A 24,137-nucleotide genomic window follows, 5' to 3' on the forward strand; every position below is an offset into this window, starting at 1 on the left:
GATTTGGAATAGAAAGAACAAGGTGGTTAAACTTTGGCATCAAAATAGATTGAACAACAGTTATTCTTCCCAATACAGTTATATTTCTTTTAGACCAGTGTTTTATTAAACCTGTCACCGACTCCATAATTTGTTCGTAGTTAATCTCTGGCATGTCCATTAAATTTGTTGAAAACTCAACACCCAGAACAGAAAATTTACCATTTTTCACCCAATTCAATTTTTTGTTTGTTAGTTCGGGGTTTGTATTTTTACCTCGAAGTGAACCGATGTAAACAACATTGGTTTTGTCTTCATTTATTTTCAAACCGGATAATCTCTCAAACAAATCCAAAGTATTCAATGTTTGTACCAAACTCTCATCGGTTCCATTTAAAATAACTGTGGAATCATCAGCATATTGAGAAATTTTACAATGAACATTTTCGACTTCAATACCAGTAATATAATTATTTTTTCTAATAAGGCCGCCCAACATCTCCGCACAGATTAAAAAGATGTACGGGGATAAAGGGTCACCCTGTCTACAGCCACGACCCAAATTAAATTGTTTTGAAGCGTTGCCATTTACCAGAACTGAAGATTGACTATTGTTGTAGAAGAGTTTAATCCATTTTTTAAAAGAAGTTCCAAAATTGAGAAAATCTAATGTTTTAAATATAAATTTGTGAGAAACAGAATCAAAAGCCTTTTCAAAATCTATTAAGAGTAACATACCTGGCTTGTCGTGTAACTCGGTATACATAATTAAATCATACAGTAACCTTATATTTTCCCCAATATACCGCCCCTTCATAAAGCCTTTTTGGTCATCATTTATTAAATTCGGTAGGATATGTTTCAATCTTTCAGCAATACACGAAGAAGCTAATTTATAAGTTAAATTTAAGAGACTAATTGGGCGCCAATTTTTTAAAAACTGTTTTGGCTTATTTCCTTTTGGAAGGAGTGTAATAATTCCCAATCTCTGTGTCACTGACAGCTCCCCTGATTCATAAGCGTAATTAAGAGAACGTAATAGAAACTCACCTAGATCTTGAAAAAGAACTTCCAAAATTCAGAAGTGAATCCATCGGAACCAAGACTTTTGTTAGTTGGCATTTTTTTAATAGCAAATAATAGCTCTTGATAAGTCAGACGCCCCTCAAGTTTTTGGAGCTGATCATCAGTTAACAGCGGAAAATCTGATCTAGATAAATGTTGTTCAAATTCCTCCAAATTTAAATCATTATCTTTAGATGCATATAATGTTGAATAAAACTTCAGAATTTCTTCCATTATTTGTTCTTGATTATTTATATTATCACCGTTTGGGTTTTGTAAGTGGGCAATTGCCTTATTAACATGATTTCTTTTTCTAAGTTCAGAAAATACTTTGACGGTTTTTCTCCGTGTTCTACCCATCTTGCTTTTGATCTCATCATAACTCCCTCCATTTTTTCCCTTCTTATTTCTTCTAACTCCAACTTTTTGATATCAATATTTTCAAGAACAACATGATCATTTGACCTAGCGAGCTCTTCTTCTAACTTATTTATATCATTTTCTAGTGACTTTTCCTTGCTTTTTTTCCTTTTATTCCTTTCTGAAGCATATTTAATTGTTTCCCCCCTAATTTCCATAAGTAATACTTCCATAAATAATTGATCATTTATAGTCAGCTCAAGTTCACTTGGGGAATTTGACTTATACTATTTAAGTTATACGGTGAAGCAGCATATTGAATTTTAACTTCCTTAATTTTTTCTTTTACCCTAGCCGAAAACTCGAGATCTCTTAACAGTAAATTGTTAAATTTCCAAAATCCGTTTCCATATTTGATAGATGACATGTCAAGCGAAAGACTAGTAAGAGAGTGATCTGTTCGATATCCAGGTTCAATCTCTGAATTTAAATAATAAGTTGTAAGCTCTTCTGATATAAGAAAAAAGTCCAGTCTGGATTGTTTTAAAGGGGTTGGCTGACGCCAGGTGTATCTACGAATATTTTGATTGTGAAGTCTCCATGGATCTATCAGTCCAAAATGATCTTTCATATCCAAAACTACTTTTCTCGCTTTTGGGTTATTTATTCGAATATAATTTGAGGTATCCAGTTTTGGATCCTGAACCAAATTCAATCTCCACACAAAATGCAGTGTGCATTATTTATTTCTTCTACATGTCTTTTAATTTCATTATAAAAATCCGGTTTATCTTCATTTGGACCATAAATCGAAAAGAGTGTCACACGAATATCATTAATAGATATATCTACAGCTAACCAATTTCCTTCTTCGTCTGCACGAGTGTTGTGGACTTTATAATCTAATTTATTGCTAAGAAAAATGGCTACTCCTCTTGCATTGGAGGTAAAAGAGCTAAAAAAGCTTCACCACCCCATTCTGCTTTTACCATACATTCAATATTTTTATCAAAGTGAACGTCTTGCAAACAAACAATTGAAGCGGATTTACTACGTATATAAGGTAAAACATCCCTCCTTTTTTGTTTACCATTTAAACCCCGACAATTCATTGATATAATCTTAACATCATTAACCGTACCCATACTTACTAATTATCAATGGTATTAATATTGTTTGCAGACTACGAATGTAATGTAAAACATCCTTCCTCTTTTGTTTACCATTTAAACCCCGACAGTTCATTGACAAAATCTTAACATCATTAACCGTATACCCATAATTACAAATTATCATATTCAAACTCGTATTTAATACTATTTGTACAGTCTTATCTCTAAGCATGCAAAGATATATCATGAAAAGTTGACACCTATCAAAACAGAATATGCAAAAATATACACTGTGACAAATAAAACAAAACACACAAACACACAAAAACCTGCACTCAATGCACGAGTGCATGAAAGGAAATAAAATAATAATCTGAAATAATTTTTTCATCCACGACCAGCACAAAATAGTTAAAACCAACATGTTTAACCGAAAATGATATTTATCTCCAAAAACAGTTTTCCAGTTTCACTTTAGATAATTTTAAATTTCAATTTATTTTATAGTCTTCAACTTGAAGGTTGCATATTTCGTTTACTTTTTGAATCAATATAATTTGTGAACAGAAACATAATAAGCAAGTATATTTCTCAATATTTTCTAGACGGGGGAACTTTTTTCCATATCATTCAAAAACACTTCATCAAGGAAAATCAGTCTGTGAATTCTTGAAATGAAAGATATGTGTAGCACAGATACAGAAATATCAGTATTTTTTCCAAAAATGCATGTTACGTTTATAGGCCTACTCAGAAAGTGGCTTAAATCTGATACTGATCGATTTCCAATATATGTAGGCACACTGCTATCAAAAGTGAAGACAAACCAAAAAGCTACATGTCCACCCGGCACATCTAAATAACATTGATCAAAGATTGTTATCAATTTGTCGCTTTTGTTTGTTTGCCGTTACTTTTTGTTTACATAGAGCACTTAAATTACACTCACCAAAAACCTTCAACTTTCACTTTTCACTTCCAATACCATAAATTTTAAACCTAACATGAAAAGTCTTTAAAAAGTCTGATTTCTCATTTTATATAACATAAAATATAAGGTCCCTTGGTTTAAATCAAAAGGCACTCTGGGTCCATTTGCCTGGTGCATCTCCCTTGTTTGTCGGTTTTGCTCGAAATTCCAAAACTATGCTTGTCCCAACACATCGGATTCTTGTTTGCCTCTGTCCACCTTTTCTTATGTCTTTAGCCGCCTGCGCCGCTTTCCCCCTCTGCCTTTTCAGATGTTGCGGTAGATCTGTGTATACCATTACTGGCTTTTTCTCCTTGTTGAAGGGACGTTTCTTAGCTTGAGTCAAGAACCAGTCTCTGTCCATCATATGGACAAAGCGAACGATAACTGGGTCTGGTCCTTGGTTTTGTCCTGCATATTGTCGAGGTAACCGATGTGCATTTACGACTGCAATATCACCCACTTCCTCTGGAGGAATGTTAAAATCTGTCACCCAACACTTTCTCATCACTTCGAACAAATCTTCATTTGGTTTTTGTTCTACGCCATAGAATAACAGGTTTTGCTTCCTGTTATGAATTTCCATCATTGTTATTCTGTCATTTGCACGTATGAAGTTATGCTCCGTATCCCCTTTAATAGACGGAATTACGCTATCGTCCAGAACCTTCATTCTATCTTTTATATTTGAAACATCATGTTCCATACCTTCAATCTTCTCTTCATTTTTCTTCTGCCCACTTTTCATTGCTTTTAGTTCGTTCTCCATCCTATCCAACCTTGTTGTTAGGCCTTGCTCCATACGGAGTATCAATTTCTTCAGTTCAGCTGTGCTTACCGGCTCATCGATTTGTTTTGTTAACACACTCGCTGTAGCATTGTTCGTATTGCCCGCGGTATCTGGTGATGCTGATGTGGACAGGTTTTGCGATACAACGCTCTGTAGGCTAATATTTTGTCCGTTTCCCGACATTTTCTGCCCTTGCTTTGAAGTATTTCGCTGTGTATTGTCTCTCAAAAAGTATCCCGTAATCTGTCCTCGGTTTTGAATACTCATGACAAAATAATACTCGGTAAAATGATGAATATTAGGCTGGTCGTGAGAGAAAACACTTTAGGCACGTCTAATCATGGCGACGGCGTTTCTAGTCGCTCGTATATCACACTTATGTCTGTCAATTAAGGTTGGATAAGTCAATTATATGCAACACTGGCGTCTCAAGTGGGCAATCTTACTCACTCTTACTTTAAAGGTGAACCTCATTGAAAATAAAGTTATATATCAATGGAAAGCTTATGATGTCAGGATATTAAAAATTATTTTTCCGATTTTTTTGATTGCTAATAAAGCTGAAAAATTAAAAAAATGATTGAATTTTTGGTCTTTTTTAAGGCGCCCAAAAAGCACCCAAATCAATCGTCTATGACCTTGGGAATGCTCGTGACGTAAGTCACGTGATCCTACTCGGAAACATGTAAACAAGACTTGCTTCCTGTACTTTGTAAGCTGCCCGGCAAGTCTGATTTTCACAATAAAGCTTGAAATTAGAGGAATCTTCAAATTGCTGGTTCCTTCTATATATATTAGAAATAATAGAATTATTGTCAACACATAAATTTTCCGTACATTTTTGACAAAACAGTCATAACTGGCTGGGTATAACTGGGTAATTGAGTTTGAATTTCGCGCTGGGATCAATCCCATGCGCAAATGCTGCTACCGTTCATGTCATGGACTGAATAAACATGATCGAATAACAAATTAAATAGTTGTTTGTGACATTCCCTATATATTCTTGATTCATTTTAAAATGTCTGATTTAAAAAATATCGTCTTGCAGTAATTAAAAAATTAATAAAAAACCGCCGATTTCATCAAATCCAGCCCATAAAAGGTTTTCATATTTAGCGTATTGCGGTAATACATTCTTTCCACACAATCGCGATTGAGAAACAGATACTCGGGCAGATACTTTATTATTATAAAATAAATACAATTTAGGCTTAGTATGCCGTTATTTGATGGAATTCTGAAATCTGAATAAAATTAAAATATTGTCACTTGTGTCATGATTCTTTAATGATAGTACAATCAGTGTACGGTACTGAAAAAGTGAAACATTCATGTTTTATGGATTACCGAACACGATGCGTAAATTGCTGCTGAATTGCAGGGACGGATATGCACAAACACAGCGACTCGCTTCGGGGCTTCGTCCTCCGTGTTTCATGGGGTGTTTCAGCAGATTTGATCAATCGTTCCCTTATATTTGGAACATTTACAGGAATAAATTTTGCTGATGAAGTAGCAATAAGTTGGAAATATCAGAATGTGAATATCAAATCGGTCATTTTGTCTGCAAGTTCAGTACAGTCGCGGATACTGAACACTCGGCGTAGTGAGACTCAGTCAGTCACTGAGCTCATCCCGTATGTATCTATACGAGTTCGCCTATCATACATGACCGGCCATGACTAGTCCATACAGGACCAACGCAATATTTAGCACTATAATCAACGCCGTCAGGCGTTGGTCCTTATAACTTCGTGCTCTACCCCCAGCAGCGCACTCGAATTACATATAAGCAGTGACCTGAACCAACTCAGTTAATGACAACGTAATAACTCCAAATATGGTTGAAAACCCCGCCCCATCATTTAACTGCATCTGTTATGTAACTGGGACTAGTACGCTAGTCATCTCAATCGATTGACTTTGAGATTGCATGGATCAAAACACTTCACACTTTTGAAGTAGCTGGGTTTCGATAGACCAGTGTAGGCCTAAATCGTGATATCATATTGATTTATTTTGTAAATTCAGTGTTATTATATTAGTCTGGTTCTATTTTGGAAATGTGCTTATAAGCATCAAGCGGCAAGTTGGAACTCCGTGACCCTCAAAAAAGACCCTCAAACACCCTACATACTCATAGTCATATAGGAGGCAAAAATTAAACCAAATTCACTAAAAACATGTCAAATTATTGCCTGGGTCTAAGGATCACAGTGTAACCTATTTGCACGTAGGACACATACATTAGTTACCTAGTTTTTAGGCTCGACAGGTCCAAGGTCAATTTGCATGCTAGGGGTGAAAAATAAAACGTTACTTCGATTTTCGAAAAATGGTTGCAAACTGTTCTTCAAGTTCAAGGGATTCTTAGATTAATCACTCAATCGTTGATTCATTCAACCAACCAATAAAGTATTCAACAAACAATCAAGAAAACAATCAGAATCATTTAATGAATTGATTGATTAATCATTTAATTGATATGGTCATCCTATCAATCAATATAATATAATTATATAAATAGAATCACAATAACTTCATAGAATTAATAGTCAGTCAAGCATGAAACTACTCAACAAGCATCAATTGATAATCATTCGTTTGATCAATCGATCATTATGATTATTAACAAATTACATTGTAGTCTCGTAATTAGGGGCTGTGCAATAATTATGAGCAACCGGGGGGTAAAATTTCCAAACGGCTCGCCAAAAATCGCTTGCCCCCCCTCTCGGTCCGCCAAAAATTGCTTGCCCCCCTCTCGGACCGCTAAAATTCTTTGCCCCCCCTTGAACATGCCAAATTTTTGGATCCCAATTTGCAAACTGCGAGTGCAGCGAGCTGGAAAATGTGCACATTTTAAGCATTTCTGTACGGTTTTCCTAAGCCTTTTTAGAGCGATTTATTTAAAAGGCGCCCCAAGAATGTGTGCCACAAATCGCTTGCCCCCCTCTCAGCTTGCCAAAATTGCTTGCCCCCCCTTCGGCTCGCCAAAAATGTCTTGCCCCCCCCCTCCCCCAGGGCTCATAATTATTGCACAGCCCCTTAATGTATATACCGTATCTTAGTGTTAAAATATCAATCAATTAAGTAATCGAGTCAAGCAACCACTCAATTTATAATCAGTCTCTCAATTGGTAGGTCTTCATGGTCTTACACTAGGATCCACAACATGCTCATCTAATAAGGGTACAATTCTTTAACCCCAATACATTTGTATATTCTTTGAATGACCTTTGAAAACATGGGTACAAAAACTCATACTCTGCAACTTGAGGTCAAATTTGCACTATTGAGTATTTAATTGAGGTTATTGAACTATGTCATTGGGATGAAAATCATGGTATTATACCCCCTTAAAGTATATAAATGAGTGAAACCCAAAGTTTTTATGAAGCGTGTGTCCTCCAATTCTATATTTTTCTTAAACATGTTAAACGAATAGGCCAACTTTATATAATAATACGCATCGTCTATCTGTCTGTCTGTCTATCTATCTGTCTGTGTGTCTGTCCGCCTATTTTCTCGGAGACTAGGGGTCGCACGTTCCTCAAACTTGGTGGGTGGGTGTAGCTTGACCCCATACAGAACAAGTTTGTATTGGTTAGTGGGTCAAGGTCACCCAAGGTCATCCAGGGGTCAAATTAGTAAAAACTGTTTTTCTCGGAGACTGGGGGTCGCACGTTCCTCAAACTTGACGGGTGGGTGCGTCTTGACCCGGGACAGAACAAGTTTGTATTGGTTAGTGGGTCAAGGACACCAGAGGTCATATAGGGGTCAAATTAGTAAAAACTGTCATATGGGCATGCAACTTGGTGGGTAGGTGCATCTTGACCTAAGACGGAACAAGTTTGTATTGGTTAGTGGGTCAAGATCACCCAGGGGTCATCTGAGGTCAAATTAGTAAAAACTGTTTTCCGCCTATTTTCTCGGAGACTAGGGGTCGAACGTTCCTCAAACTTGGTGGGTGGGTGTAGCTTGACCCCATACAGAACAAGTTTGTATTGGTTAGTGGGTCAAGGTCACCCAAGGTCACCCAAGGTCATCCAGGGGTCAAATTAGTAAAAACTGTTTTTCTCGGAGACTGGGGGTCGCACGTTCCTCAAACTTGACGGGTGGGTGCGTCTTGCCCGGGACAGAACAAGTTTGTATTGGTTAGTGCGTCAAGGTCACCAGAGGTCATATAGGGGTAAAATTAGTAAAAACTGTCATATGGGCATGCAACTTGGTGGGTAGGTGCATCTTGACCTAAGACGGAACAAGTTTGTATTGGTTAGTGGGTCAAGGTCACCCAGGGGTCATCTGAGGTCAAATTAGTAAAAACTGTTTTACGCCTATTTTCTCGGAGACTAGGGGTCGCACGTTCCTCAAACTTGGTGGGTGGGTGCATCTGGACCTCAGACAGAACAAGTTTGTTTCGGTTAGTGGGCCAAGATCACCCGAGGTCATCCAGGGGTCATCTGAGGTCAAATTAGTAACAACTGTCGTCTGGGCATGAAACTTGGTGGGTACAGTCAACTTTTAGAGTCAAATTTTTGGACGGTCATTTTTGGGTCATCCGGGGTCACCCAGGGGTCATCTGAGGTCAAATTAGTAAAACATGTTGTATGGGCTTGAAACTTGGTGGGTACAGTTAACTGTTAGAGTCAAATTTTTGGACGGTAATTTTGGGGTCATCTGGGTCATCCAAGGTCAAATTATTAAAAACTGTCGTATGGGCATGAAACGTGGTGGGTACAGTCAACATTTAGAGCCCAATTTTGGACGGTCATTTCGAGGTCACAAGGGGTCATCTGAGGTCAAATTAGTAAAAACTGTCCTATGGGCATAAAACTTGAGTACAGTCACCATCAGCCAGGTACAATGTAATCGTGACAGCCGAGAACCGCCAAATACGGGTAACCGCCTAGTCACAATTAATAGAGGTTGTGCATATGACGTATCATACCGTAAATATGGCGGACTACTCAAATCCATTCAACAAAAGCATGATTGCAATCTACCGAGACACTTCGTCTCACACACATAACAAATGCACTACGATCAAATAGGTTGATGACAACATTTGATCGAATGGACTGCACTGCCCAATGATTACGGTGAAGAACATCGGTTCAAATCCTTTGTTTGTAGCCAATCAATAATTTCAAGCACAACCTCTACAAAAATAGCAACGAATCGTTAACCAGGACAATATTAAATGTAGTGATGACAAAAGGAACTGATTGTGTGCTACCTACAGGTCAGTGAACTGAGGGTAAGAAGAAAACCGAGTATTATAATAGCATTAACACATATGCAACTGAAGAGGATTAATAATCAATTTTGTTACGCAATACTGGTGTCAATCCCAAGCTGGAAGCTAGTGTTCTGGTAGCAGGTAGGCAAGCCACACCTACTGACAGCTATTGATGATATTCAGTCGATCGGATTGGCTGAATATCATTAGTAGCTGTCAGCAGGCGTGGTTAATCAGTTTGACATTTCCCCCGACTTTCCGGGAAGGATTTGTCGAATGTAGAAGGACCCACGCCTGACGGCGTGGACTATCGTACTAAATGGAGCGTGGTCCTCCTTGAAGGACTAGCCATGACTGGTTGTAAAGCTAAGAAATAATTAAAAAATCCTGTACATGTACCTTATTCTATTCCTTCATTTTCTCATTGTGATAAGTTCATCTCAACTTGGTGTGACGATCTGTACTGGTAGCACTAGCAGTTATTTTTTTGTAATCTGTTTTCATTCCGGTTCTTCGGCGAATCTTCGCTCTTCGTGCTTTACTGTAATATTCCCTATGCATATCGTGGATGGCTTGGCCTATCCCAAATCACCCCGGCCAGCACTTTTCCCATTTTTAAATCCACACACTTTATTCAGGAACTTCATTCTTAATTTGATCATGATATTTCCTTCATGTTATTCTTATTTTATTGAAGATATTTTTCATGTAAAGTAAGTTGACAATGACTGAATTCGTGCATTGGCCCGATGCATGCCACAGTAATACACGGACATTGTGTTTACAATCAAACCCGGAAGTAACTGTGTGTCCCTGGGCTGACGTCATCAACGAAAGCGCCCAATTTGAACGGTTTCGTTTTGTAATTTAGGGGGGGGTGCCAATATCCCAATCTTTGCATGGAGATTATGTCTAGCCTGGTACGCTATGCAAATAAAAAATATTCTTTTCTGATTCCTGACATCATAAGCTTTCCATTGATATATAACTTTATTTTCAATGAGGTTCACCTTTAAAAAAAAAAAAAAGGACCCCTGCCTCTTCTCCTCTCGCTTTCTTCTCTTTCTAGTCTGTCTGTCTCTCCCCCCTCCCCAACTCTCACCTGTGCCATCTTTTGAATTATGTGGATATCTGAATTATATTGGATGTTGTATTTCATTTACCCTTCTCCCCCCTCTCACTGTTTTAGCAGTAGGCCTATGATCAACGTGGAAAAATCAAAATAAACGGAATAAACTCCTCCCTGCTCTGCTCGCCCCCTCTCTTCTCTCGATCTCCCTCCTCTCCTCTCCTCTCCTCTCCTCTCCTCTCCTCTCCTCTCCTCTCCTCTCCTCTCTCTCCTCTCCTCTCCTCTCCTCTCCTCTCCTCTCTCTCCTCCTCCCCTCCCCTCCTCCCCTCCCCTCCCCTCCACCAGATCATCTCCTCGTCTAGCATCCCCACTCTCTCATATAATATACATTTAAAATAGATTTGGAGTCTGGCAATTTTGCCTGAAGCAATTATCAGATTACCAATTCCAATGAAAGAAATCCTATTAGTTTCACTTCAACGCACTTCTCTGGTGTTGCATATTACCAAGTTTTAAGGTGTATTTGGGACGAAAACAATTCCCCGTTTAATCGCTACATAATCATAATATAACCGATTTTTGCGCGATTGCACGAACAAGTACGTAATTCTTGGCAACACTGATTACTCGTGTTAATGTATATATTTCTACGTTGGGCAATTTTCACAATCTACTCCCGCTTAGGCTGGAGTACCTATACACCCAACGCAAGTCAATCGAAGCAGTACAATTTATCGCGAATTTACGACCGTAAAATTTAGACACTTCTTTTGTCTAGATTAGCATCAACCCTCTCATCTCACGTTTTTTCCTGCCAGAAATTAACATAACTCCCGAAACCGAAACAGAAGTTATCTTCGTTCAACTTTTCTGTAGTCAACAAAAGGCTAGAATAAAAGGATTGTTCACACGTACCATTCTAACACTTCAAAATAAAAATGAGATCCGAAACCGAAACCGGAAACCGAAACAGAAAAGATGAAAGGACCCCTTATCCGAGAAATGTTGGAGTTGCCTATTGCCAAACCCGCGATTTGGTAGCCCAATTGGGCGACTTTTAAAGATTTTCCCCGCGACTTTTGACAATTTCCTGTCCCATAGAAACCAATTTGAGCGACTTTTCAACATTGGCTCCCGCGACTTCCGATAGTTTCCTGCCCCATAGAAACCAATGGTTTTGGTAAAAATTGGGCGACTTTTCGATTATTTGACCCGCGATTTGGGCTGAAATCTTTTGGCAACCCTGCCTATAACGTATATATATGTTTAAAATTCAACATGGCTGCCAACAACTCATGTGGTCCAATGGATTAGCGCGCTGGACTTGGAGATTCTGTATACAGCTGCGGCGTGGGTTCGAGGCCCACCTCTGCCAAACTGAAATTCACTTCTTTTTTTAATTTCATATTTGGGAAATATGACTGGGCGAATTTATCTATGACGAAGAGTGGTGTGCTTGGTTTAATAGCTTTCAATGGGGTTTAAGTTCTGCAAAGGTCGATGTGTGTTTTGTGTTTTGGTGTTGGGATGTATGTAGGCTGTTGTGTGGGTTGGTTGGGGTGAGTGCTTATTTTGTGCTAAGTACTTAAACGTCGTAACTTTTTTTCTCGTTTTCAGATTATTTTGGGCTGTACTAATTCTTGCCGCGGACTCATACCTTGGCTTTAATGTCGTCAACAGTTTCCTACGATATTATGCTTATGAAGTCAACACCGTTGTAGGGGTTACGTATGTACCTGATTTACACTTTCCCGCAGTCACAATATGCAACTACAACCAGGTTCGGAAGTCAACGGCTTCTCCAATAGTTTTATCGCTCAGCAATGCTCTTTATGGAATTGGAGGTATGTCTACATTATATAGTACAAGAACACCTTTAATAATCCAACAATGATCAGTTTTGCTTTGTGTTTTGGGTATTAAATGCTGAACTCTGTATCTTTATATCCTTGGAGTAAGTCAGGTTGCTTTTGCAATCTACACCCAGTTAGATATTGTTCATTACCTTGGCGGACGAGAAAGTCAAATTCCACCGACTACTGGACATCATTATTATATCAGAGTCGGAGCCTATTAGTGATTTCAGTCTGACCCACCTACATCAGCTGTACATGTAGGTGAGGAGGGAGTCTGGATTCCTGTCAGTGAAAAACAACATCCGACTTAAGGGAATAGAGCCTAGCCATACCCGTGGTATGATGGGATAAACATAGCCTGTAATGCAGTTAGTCTAGGAGAAAGATCTCTGAAGTAAAAATCTCCCTTCGAACCCGCACAAGGCCAGCGTGGTGGAGTACGCTTACAACCCGGGCTTACAACCAGCATGATGAGTACGCCTGAAAGACAATGGCCTGCAGTTCTGGACCAATATCGCATCCCGACCTGTCAATGAACAGGGGTGTGGTAAGAATCCATGCGTTCATATAAGCCATCATTGGGATCAAAGAGTTGCCACATACAACATTAAATCCCCGGATTAAATCACTACTAGGAGGCGACCGATTACTGACACTAGAAAGAGACAATTATTGGGACATAATAGGACTTAGAGAATTCGGAAGGCGAGGTGAACAATTCATGAAGTTCAGGAGCGGACATCAGTTCTATCATTATAGGTTTAGACAACAAAGACATGGCAGGAGTTGGATTCATGATCCTCGGGAAATGGTCAAAGCATGTATGAGGTATCATAAAGAGATTGGCACAGGTCACACTGAAGCTAAATAAGAAATACAGCATGGAGATAATACAACTACAAGTGTATGCTTCTACAACAGCACACGAAACCGAAGAGGTGAATTAATTTAATGAAGAAATAGCCAAACTGCTGACAACATCAAAGACCCACTACAACATTGTAAAAGGAGACTTCAAGGCCAATGTAGGATTAGGACAAAATAGAGAAAAGACGTAATGGGGACATTTGGGTTAGGAACAAGAAACGACAGAGGAGACAAGGTCGTCGAATTTGCAATCAGCAATAAACTCAAAATCATGAACACATTCTCCAACGTTGGCGTAGATCCCGGAGATAAACTCCCAATATTTTGCTAGGGGGATGGTCCATAAAATCACCCCCCCCATGTTGACACCTGTATGTGGGTTTTGAACAACTTAAATTTGGCCATTTTAACCTGTTATGTATTTAGATTATATTGAGTTTCTTTCTATTTTAGCTCAATACGGCGGCGAATCAATCAATTGGACTATTTATGAGGAATATCTTGGAAGCAATTCGTCCGCCAGAGATGAATTCGTCAATACAGTGGGTTATCTTGCACATCAACTAAACGACACTGTATTCGAGTGTAAATGGCGCGGAGTGGAACCTTGCGACGCGAGTAACTTCACCACTAGTTTGACGGATTGGGGAGTCTGCTGGACGTTTAATGATCCTAAAAATAAAAGTGAAATCCTGAAAATTAATCAGCCTGGGAGGCAAAATGGTCTCTTCTTAAGAATGGATGTCCAGCAGCATGAGTATGTTAGTGGGGAAAGTTCTGCTGCAGGATTCAAGGTATTACATTAAGGGATTTTAAGATCGTATCATAGAATGATTAGGCTACTTTAATTAACTTTTGGTACTATTTGGTAGGGCTTCAAAAGCATAATAGACTGGTTCTATTTTGGAAAAATCGTGTTCCTTGCATAAAAGTTGGCAACTAACTCATTTTTGTTAATTTGGGTATGCTAAACTCGAATCTGTTGTCTGTCAAGCAATATTTTGAGCCGTGAACCTCAAAAAGATCCCCAAATGACCCCATAGGATCGAATAGGGGCAAAAATTAATTTTATTCCAAAAACATTTTAAACATGTCAAAATATATGCGTCTGACCCCACGTATCCCAGAATGTAATGTTTGTGCGTGTACGACCTGTGGGGCACAGGTCGATTTGCTTGTTGTGTGGGTCAAAAGTCAAAGTTGCTCCGATTTTCGTAAAAATTGAGGCAAATTGTTCGTCCAGCTGAGAGGTTTTAGAAAAAGAATAGTTTGCACTAGTCTGCGATATCTAGTTAGCATGTTACACAGCAAAGAGTCAAAAGATATGTAGGATCCATAGGATTCAATGTATCTTCTAAACTTGACATAGCAAATAGTCTGAACTTTCTTTTCCTGAATCCCTTGAACTTGAGGAATACTTTGCGCCCATATTCCTGTTTAACATGCAAATTGACCTTGGACCTGTTGAGCCTCATAATTTGGTAACTATAATGTCCTACTGCAAATATGTTACATTTTGTGATCCTTAGACCCAGACGAATAATTTAACATGTTTTTCAGTGAATTTTGAGTATTTTTTAATTTTTACCCCCGGTGTAATCATGTAGGGAGTTTGTGAGGTCTTTTTTAGAGTCACGGGGTTCCAATATGGCTTGGCAGACAAAATGTTTGAATTCAGCATACCCGAATTAACAAAAATAATTTGGTTGCCATCTTTTACGCGAACTTTCCGCTTGATCCGTAAATAAGCACATATTTCCAAAATAGAACCAGGATATAATACTCATTGACATTTCCAATTGACAGGTGTTACTACACCCTCAAGGAGTGCGTCCTGTATTAAAAGAGCTCGGGTTTTCAATATCGCCAGGATTTGAAACATCAGTAACCGTCACCTATACAAAGGTATATGTTAACTTAAAGGATACCCAACCGCACCCTCACCCTCACACCCACCCCACAAACCCCCAAAAAGCAACACAACTCGTTATGTTTATTACAGATTTAATCAAAAGAAAATAACAAAGTGACACTCGTTTGTATTTTGTTTTTAATTAAGGTGGTAAATAAGCCACCTCCCTATACGGATTGCAGGCAGGTGGACCTTAACCCGCTGAAATATTCAGACAGTTATACTGTACCATTGTGTCAGCAGGAATGCCGAGTTGATTACGTTGTTGACAAGTGTGGTTGCAGAGATTATCGCTACCCAGGTGAAATTAAAGTTATTATTAATTAATTAATTTATTTATTTATTTATTTATTTATTTATTTATTTATTTATTTATTTATTTATTTATTTATTTATTTATTTATTTATTTATTTATTTATTTATTTATAAATTCAAAGAACAGACCTTCCAGAATTCGTTACTCAGAGTTTCATGCCTAAAGACAATCGTCAGGCGACACGTTCAAATGCTTTGGGTGGACTAACTATGAGTAAAAGTTATTTACTTATTTATGATGTTGTCTTTGTTAACGATGATGATGATGATGATGATGATGATGTGTGATGATGATGATGATGATGATGATGATGATGATGATGATGATGATGATGATGATGATGATGATTTAACCATCATACAATTTTGTTTTTCAGGAGATGCACCCTACTGTAGTCCCAAAGAATTGGTAGAATGTATATATATCTATGAAGGTTTGTTATAGGCTTTGCATTCATTATTTCCACTTTCATTCATTGGCATCAAGGTATCAGGTTTTGAACTAAAATGAAACCTTCACCCTTAAAAATATGCCTACAAACGTAATAGAAATCTTGCCCATACGGTGATACTCCCAGCAAATTATGTATTAAAAAGCCTTAAAGAACCCTCTTCCCCCTCTATGTGGAACTTGAACCCTCCAGAAAAAAAAACCCTTTTAGGTTTTTTAAAGGGTTCTTTAATCAATATTAGAACCATTTCGGCCTTTACATAAATTTTTTGGGTTCCTTACAGAACCATCGAAGTATTTTGAAACCCTTCTTACACACGCTAAAACACCCCCCCCCCCCCCCCTTCCGCTCGATCGCTGGTTATCACTCAGTAGTGAGTATGTAAACGGCACTTCTCTCGCACCATGCGCAAGATGTAATCCAGTTTTGTTTACTAATTAATTTCACAGCAAAGTTTGTTGAGGAGGAAATCAAATGTGACTGTACCGAGTCGTGCAGCTCAGAAAGCTATGGGGCTCGGACTTCGATTGCGTATTTTCCAAATGAACATGTCATGAGTCAAATCACTGCCATCTTTAACCAGTCAGAAGATTTTATCAGGTATTTGTTTCTAACCCAACAATATGAAAAAAAAATAAAGGAAATAAATATATTTAGAAATTAATTACATATCGTCATAAATTATACATGGATTGAAAAATGATGAATTATGTTCATTACACTTGAATTCTGAAAAATATGCACTATAGTTTCTACTATTTTTTGAATAGAATCCCTATTATTTTATACTTTTCGTTGTATCATATTCATGTTTGAATTTTTAAGATTAAGCATATTAAACAAAAAACTGCCTATTAATTTAATTTGTCATGTTTGTGAGAATCAAAGTAGCAGAAAACTCAGTTTGGGATATGTTGTCTTTATTCTTTACGTCCATCAGAAAAAATTATCTGGACCTCCGCATATTCTTCGAAGAATTAAGCTTTAACAGCGTCAAGCAAATAGAAGCCTATCCATCGACGAGTTTGATAAGTGAGTCAAATCCTGAAGTGATTGAGCGTGTAGTTAAATATCATAATTACATTACATATTCAGGCTATTAAAAAGCTAACTAAATATATTATAATATTCCAACCGCCCGCTCTACCCCAGAAATGGAGAAGAATCAAACAATAATGTTTATTGACCTGGGGAAAGTTTCTCCTTACACAACCAATAAACGTGTTTGCAGCTCAGGCTAGGTCAGAACATAGTGCAGTTTTGTCCACGGCAAATTCTCCGCCATATTTCAGCCATAAAGTGAAGTGAAGTGAAGATTAAACCGAAATATGCAGTACTAAACCATTATAGTAATCGATTGTGCAATGCAAATTTCTTACCACGTGATAATATTAATCCAATAAGCAATAGAATTGTTCGCTACGGTCGACTAATCCAATCGATAATGACGCTATTGACATGTACGGGCGGAGCTCCACTGACTGAGTTTTGGGGTATTTTTCACTGGTTTGCTACCATTTACTTATCAAGGCGGTCCACCGTTATTATAAGGACTATGCTAATAATTTAAAGATTGACATGTAGAGAATAAACCATACTTGATTGACAGAAAGTACTAAATTTGTACCTATTACGGTTTCGTGGCACCCCTCTTGCAATTCGACCAAGTCAGGACGGCCCGGTGAAGCAAAATGTGCATTGGATTAACACGGGACTTTGGATAAAATGTAGATTTCCTTTCTCATATAAATGTATGGTCCCCCCGTTATTAAAACTTGTACCGGGTTAAAAATTCAGATATTTTGAAAAGAATAAGTAATAGAGCAAGTACTAAAATCATAGCTTTTACACTTTTTGATATATGACGCTAACTAGTTCATCTACTATGTCTACAACACAGCGCTACCAGTACGGGTCAATTGCTTATTGTGAGTGCCCCTGTGTTGTGTGCATACATGTAGTTAACAATAACTGCATGATGACCCCTTCATCAGGTATTCAGATCTGTAGTTTATCCATAACATCAAGAATGTCACCACATCAAGACCAGTCAAAACTTACGTTTCTGGACATATCCACCATCGTTTGACATCCCAGCAAACACAAAAACGTTTTAAAAACATTTTAAATAATTTATACTTTGGCTATTGGTTTAGGTAAAAACGTTTTAATAACATTAACGGGTTATATAAAGGTCATGATAACGTTTTAAAACGTTTTGTATGAAAACACACTACAACAATATTTTTAAATGTTGTCATAAAATGTTATTGTAAACCATTTTTGCAAAAATTTTTGCCAAATATTGTGTCAATTCTTAAATAACATGTTAAAATATTTGAAACCAGCAAACACAGAAATGTTCTTTTAAAAAAATTTTTTTTTCAAAACCTTTTACTAACATTTAAATGTCGGGTTATATAAAGGTCATAAAAACGTTTTTAAAACGTTATTGAAAATATTTTGGGCAAACATTTTTCGCAAAATATTTTTTTCAACCCCAAAATAATATTCTGTTTAGAATGTTTTGTATCAAGTTTTCAAGAATGTTTTTGGAATGTTATTAAAATGTTTTTATACCCTTTATATAACCCGACATTTAAACTTTTCTGTAAAACATTTTTGTTTGCTGAGCAGTAGATTATCAAAAAAGGTTTTTAAAGGTTATGAAAACGTTTTATACTCTTAATATACCTTTTATATAACCCGACATTTAAACGTTTTCTGACAACCTTTTATAACCTTTTGCGAATGATGTCGAAAACGTTTTGTGTTTGCTGGGATTCATCAGCATTGTTGCTGTTTTGACGTGCTATGTGATATTGAGCAGACAACCTCATAGTTTGAGCACCATTATTCCCTGTGTTCTTGTGCAACACAGGATCAATATAGAGAATGATGTTGCCCCCTGGGCCTATAGGCCTGTTAAGTCTGTCTTGTTGAATATTCTTCCCAAATTTGATTTGCAAATAATTGCTTTTTGATATTGTTGTTGATGTTATTGTTGTACCCTATTACATTGTAATCAGGGGAATAGCAGCATTGATTTATTTCTCCGGGTTTATTTCATCAAAGATATCAAGGCTATAAATTCAAAATCAACACATTTTCCAGGGCGTAGTTTGACGAAGTGCCCCCATTCTGCTTTTGACATCCAACATTATAATGTTTAATAATTTATATAATAATAGTGAAAATTTGACCACGAATGGCCTCCAATTTAGGCCTTAATTTAACCCATTTTCGGATTTTCAAACTAAAATTGTACGCAATTATGGTGCCAAAATGGTCCATCAAATGGCTTCAATTTGACCTTCATTTTGCAAATGTTTCTCTCTTCCCCTAACATCCCTTACATTTACCATTTTCGTTTCTGCTCTGGCTACCCGTACCCGACACTTAATGCCTAAAAGCAATACAATTAATGATAATGAGAACTTGTCGACGAATGGCTTTAATTCTGCCTTCATTTGAACAATTTGGGAATTTTCAAACTAAAAAGGACAACCACCTTCCCTGCGCGACGCGATGACCTAAATCCGCCACTGACTGCCCCCACACTTTCGAAATCGCTACGCCGCCGCTGAACTATCAGAACGACAATGAAGTGTTCCAACATGGTCAAGGTGTGCCAACATTTTTTAAATGTTGATTTCAGTTCGTTAAAAGCTGATTTACAACAATTCTGTGTTGTTTAATATCCAGGTGACATTGGTGGTACGATGGGGTTAATGGTCGGCATGAGCTTACTCACTGTCGTCGAAGTCTTTGATTTTCACTTGATATGGATATGGAAACGATTCTGCAAGTCTAAACAACACTGATAAGCAACAATGTTCAACTTTATCAAAATCTAGATGTACTATTATTACGCAGACATGGTAGAGAACAAATCGTTACTTGGTCTTAGCTGATCCGGGTACTACCCGGTAAGAGCCGGTTTAAACAATATGGAAATCGGATCTACCTACCGGTCAATCGGCGGTTGAGTTTTGAAGCCACCCATCAACTTTTAGCAGCTATTACCCCTAACACCAGTAAAACCACAAAATACCACGATGAAAAATTCATAACATGCATGCATCCCAGGGTCTGCGATGACGCAATCACCCGAAGTGTGATATGCTCACGGAATTGCTGGCCGGGCAGCAATAACCCGAGCAGCTACCGGTCCGCGATCGTTCGCTTGGCATGCGAGGGGTCAAAGGTTCGAATCCCGGGGGTGCCAAGTCAAAATTCTTCTTCTTCTTGAAAAAATTCGGATCTTCTCTGACTTTCGATACCAAAAAGCATGGGTCAGTGTTAGGGTTAAACCAGTAAAAACCACAAAATACCACGATGAAAAATTCATAACATGCATGCATCCCAGGGTCTGCGATGACGCAATCACCCGAAGTGTGATATGCTCACGGAATTGCTGGCCGGGCAGCAATAACCCGAGCAGCTACCGGTCCGCGATCGTTCGCTTGGCATGCGAGGGGTCAAAGGTTCGAATCCCGGGGGTGCCAAGTCAAAAATTCTTCTTCTTCTTGAAAAATTCGGATCTTCTCTGACTTCCGATACCAAAAAGCATCAGTGTTAGGGTTAAACAACACCATGCACTACAATGGTTCTTACAGGAAACATTCATATTGTCCCACTACATTAATTTTATTCATAAGTCTCAATGTTTTGAATGTTAAATAAAAGGATGAAAACACCAGGTATTTGCACACAATCAAAATGCAAGGTATAGACAACTATGCCACATGTGTACAAAAGCCAGACATACCAGGGTCAGAAACCCCATTGGGTTATGGGAATGTCTTTAAACATCCTCTGCTTTTAAGTTTAAATTACGCATAGTTAAGGTTACGCATTCAGGACTGAGGGCCCAATATCAACAAAAACATCAAGGTTGCAAGCCCGGCAGTACTGAGGCTGGAAACTTCCATAGTGAGGACTTGCAACTATTGAGTCCCAATATATAATAGCCCGCAGATCAAAAAAGCAATGCGTAACCTTTAGTTATCGATTTTTTACCCCCTATTGACGTATTTTACTATAAGATTTGGATGAATATAGGCAGACAGTGTTTGTTTTATATAATGATATCACTTGGGTTCTTCACATACAATGAGATAGTATACAAAATATCCAATGACTCAAATCACTGAAATCATTATATAAATAATGGTCCATGAAAAGCCAAATCCAACCAACTATTACGATCTTTAAAAATTGTTCCATGTATAAAGAAAATCACCTTTTAATAGTACCAGTATATCGGAGTATTTTAGTATACTATAATAACAATGTAAAGCAAACGATTAAAATAAGCGTACTTCTTATTATATGATTTCATTAAATCTACGGTAGTAACATAATGATGGCCTCACTGTTCATAGTCTTATTTATTTTTGCTCAGTAACGTCAAGATGGCGGTACAGGATTAACCGACATTTTCACCGGTCGGCGCTCCTGGCCGTAAAAAGTGTTTGATTGGTGTAACCCGACCGACTAAAAAACCATCGACGCAAACATTTGTATTACTTTTTCAGAAAAAAATTGCCCCGGACTCAACTGTATTTTTTCAAACATAACAGATTAATTTCAATTGCCTATTCCTGGTTATTATATACCATGGTTACGGGTAGCAAATACACAATACAATAAACACCTTCTAAATGGGAAATATACACAACAAACACACTAGCAGACTAATATATACTCACAGTCACATTCACAACAAATTAATAAATTTGATTATGTTACTTTAGAGTATGATTGAACAATGCTTTTTTTTTATGTCGGGCATATCTAGGCATTAACAGCTGAAATCTAGGAGATAACGCTGACTAAAACATATATAGGATAATATTTTAACACTTCATGTTTCAGGATCCTATGAAGTGCACTTTAGACTAAGAAACACCTGTCATAATGTTGAGGTAAATTTAAACTGGTCACACAACTACGAAAAAATTGACTTCCTCAAAGAGTGGTTTACTGGAGTGGGGAAATCTTTTGCATATGGAATCCTTGTACAGGTACGTTCCTTTCACCAGTCACTCACTTTCTTCACTCGGAACAGTTCTCCTCGTGCTATTCCACTTATTGGTAGACGTATTATTTCCTAAAACCAAACCTCAGCATGTCGACAGAAGAGTAAATCCCTTTTTGGAAATAATGCGCACTTTTGGCGTACTTCAAATCTTTCTCGTTTTAGCTGGATTAGTAGCACCTTGGCTGCGCAAAACAAATGACTGGTTTGCAAGCCCCTTCTTTGAGAGCTCTAGCTGGAATCACATGAAACAGTACATAAAATCAGCAAATATTGTTGATTTCCTCTCACTAGATATTAAACAACAAAGCGGCAATTCCTATTTACATAGCAACACTGCCTTGGAGATTTCCCTAAGATTCCCCAATATCTGCGGATTTCGCAATCCATGAATAATCCTGACAGATGCTGTTATTGAAACGCGTTATTGCATAACCTTCTAGGTAGTCCCCCCCCCCTTGTAATTATTTAATCGGGTCATTGTTTTCCAATAAATAAGAGTATAATTATTATGGAGTCATTTATTTATCTGCATATCATTACCGAAGCTTAACGGAATCATCTGTTTAAGTGTCAACTTTAAGATATCATATTTTACATTGATGTATCTCACATATATATGTATAGTTCGGCATTCGGTTCCCGGTTCGGTTCCAACCAGCAGTCTACTAGTCGAGCAATGTATACGATCTACTTCATCTTTTATTTCCTTCCAGCCCATCATAGTTTCAAATAATAAACGAAACACCCTCTGATCAGACTCATTTACGGCTGTCTCAACTTATAGCCGAAGGGTGTCTTGTTTTATCTAAAATCAGCGTCATTCAATGTCGAACTTGTCAGCGATCATTGTCTGTTTTAAATCAGTTCTTGTTTTCTTTTAAATCGCTTTAAGGTTCAGGGTTAACATGCTTTCCTGTGCTTTAACGTTAATAAGCTTTAATAGCTTATTGAATCTTTCACCCTGGTCGACCGGTCATATCACTTTCACATACGCGTAACAAGTAGCTGTACTTGAACACTGAGTTGCTACTGTGGTTGTAGCCAGTACCTATTAAAGCTAAAATAGTTGTAGCCTTTATAATAGTGTACCTCGGCCATAAGCTTCACAGATAATACTTTTGTTATGGATATGGCGATTGATATGCCTTCGAATACCGACGATTCGCTCGGTGAATTCAAATATCCATGGATACTAGTTCGAGAAATTAATGAAAAGGATAAAGCAAAACCAAACATATGTATAAGAAGTGGAGAGAAATAGAAACGAAACTCGACCAGAGCGAGAAGTGGTTCCACTGGTGGAGTTGGTGGGACAGTTTGGTGAGAAACTCTTACAGGATATTCGTAGCCATATGCTTGATTGCCTCTACGGTAGTAAGCACAATCGCAGGAGCAACAGCTTCGCCGACGCTGTCATTCATTGCAGCTGCATTAGCTGCGGTTGGCGCATTACAGGATCCTCTGGAGAAATTGTTCATTACGGAGTTTACCACCAGGAAGCGAAAGAAGTACAATGCTCAATGTAGAATAAGGCGAAAGTACCTGGATCAGATGTTTATATATTATTTAGAAGCGTCAAAAGATAACGAGATAAGTACCGATGAACTTAAGCATTACGTTGACTTGACATACCAGATGGATGAAGAGCTGATGAAAGCTACAATGGAACAACAAGATCTCCTCACGCATCTTCTCCAGTCGCAGACATCTGAGACCACTAATGCTAAGTCGGAGCAGCCGACCTCTGGAAAACCAAATACGAATGACTTGAACCAAATATCCGACGAGACGACACCGCTTTTACAAAGCACGGTAGAAAGCCAGGCCTGACGTTGAAGAAGTTATCACTTGTTTTTATATCAGTAGCAGATATAGCTACCCGGCTGATTCGCTTAAGTGCTAACTTATACTGCACCAATACATATCTAAATATTAAAGTCCTCAATCCTCTCTTCTGGTTAAAACAGGATTTTCTGTGAGTCTCTGTCTTTTCCGGATTTGTGAGAAAAATCTTACCGATTCTGGCCCGTATAAGGTTTTTTTGTCAACAGACAAAGACGAGCTTCACCGACAATTTGTTTTATAATCTCAGTCACAA

At 37.9% G+C, this 24,137-nt stretch overlaps 1 protein-coding gene across 1 annotated transcript; it reads left to right on the plus strand.

The window, feature by feature from the left end:
• Nucleotides 1-11,568: 11,568 nt before the first annotated feature.
• On the plus strand, nt 11,569-19,863 carry LOC140160452 (acid-sensing ion channel 2-like). The gene is made up of 9 exons (XM_072183688.1): nt 11,569-11,594; nt 12,208-12,434; nt 13,767-14,107; nt 15,120-15,218; nt 15,373-15,526; nt 15,919-15,975; nt 16,443-16,593; nt 16,934-17,025; nt 19,699-19,863. The coding sequence occupies exons 1-9, from the start codon at nt 11,569-11,571 to the stop codon at nt 19,815-19,817; spliced, it is 1,266 nt and encodes a 421-aa protein (XP_072039789.1). The 3' UTR covers nt 19,818-19,863.
• The last annotated feature ends 4,274 nt before the right edge of the window (nt 19,864-24,137 follow it).

This window comes from Amphiura filiformis, chromosome 9, assembly GCF_039555335.1.
Source record: "Amphiura filiformis chromosome 9, Afil_fr2py, whole genome shotgun sequence".
Lineage (NCBI taxonomy): Eukaryota > Metazoa > Echinodermata > Ophiuroidea > Amphilepidida > Amphiuridae > Amphiura > Amphiura filiformis.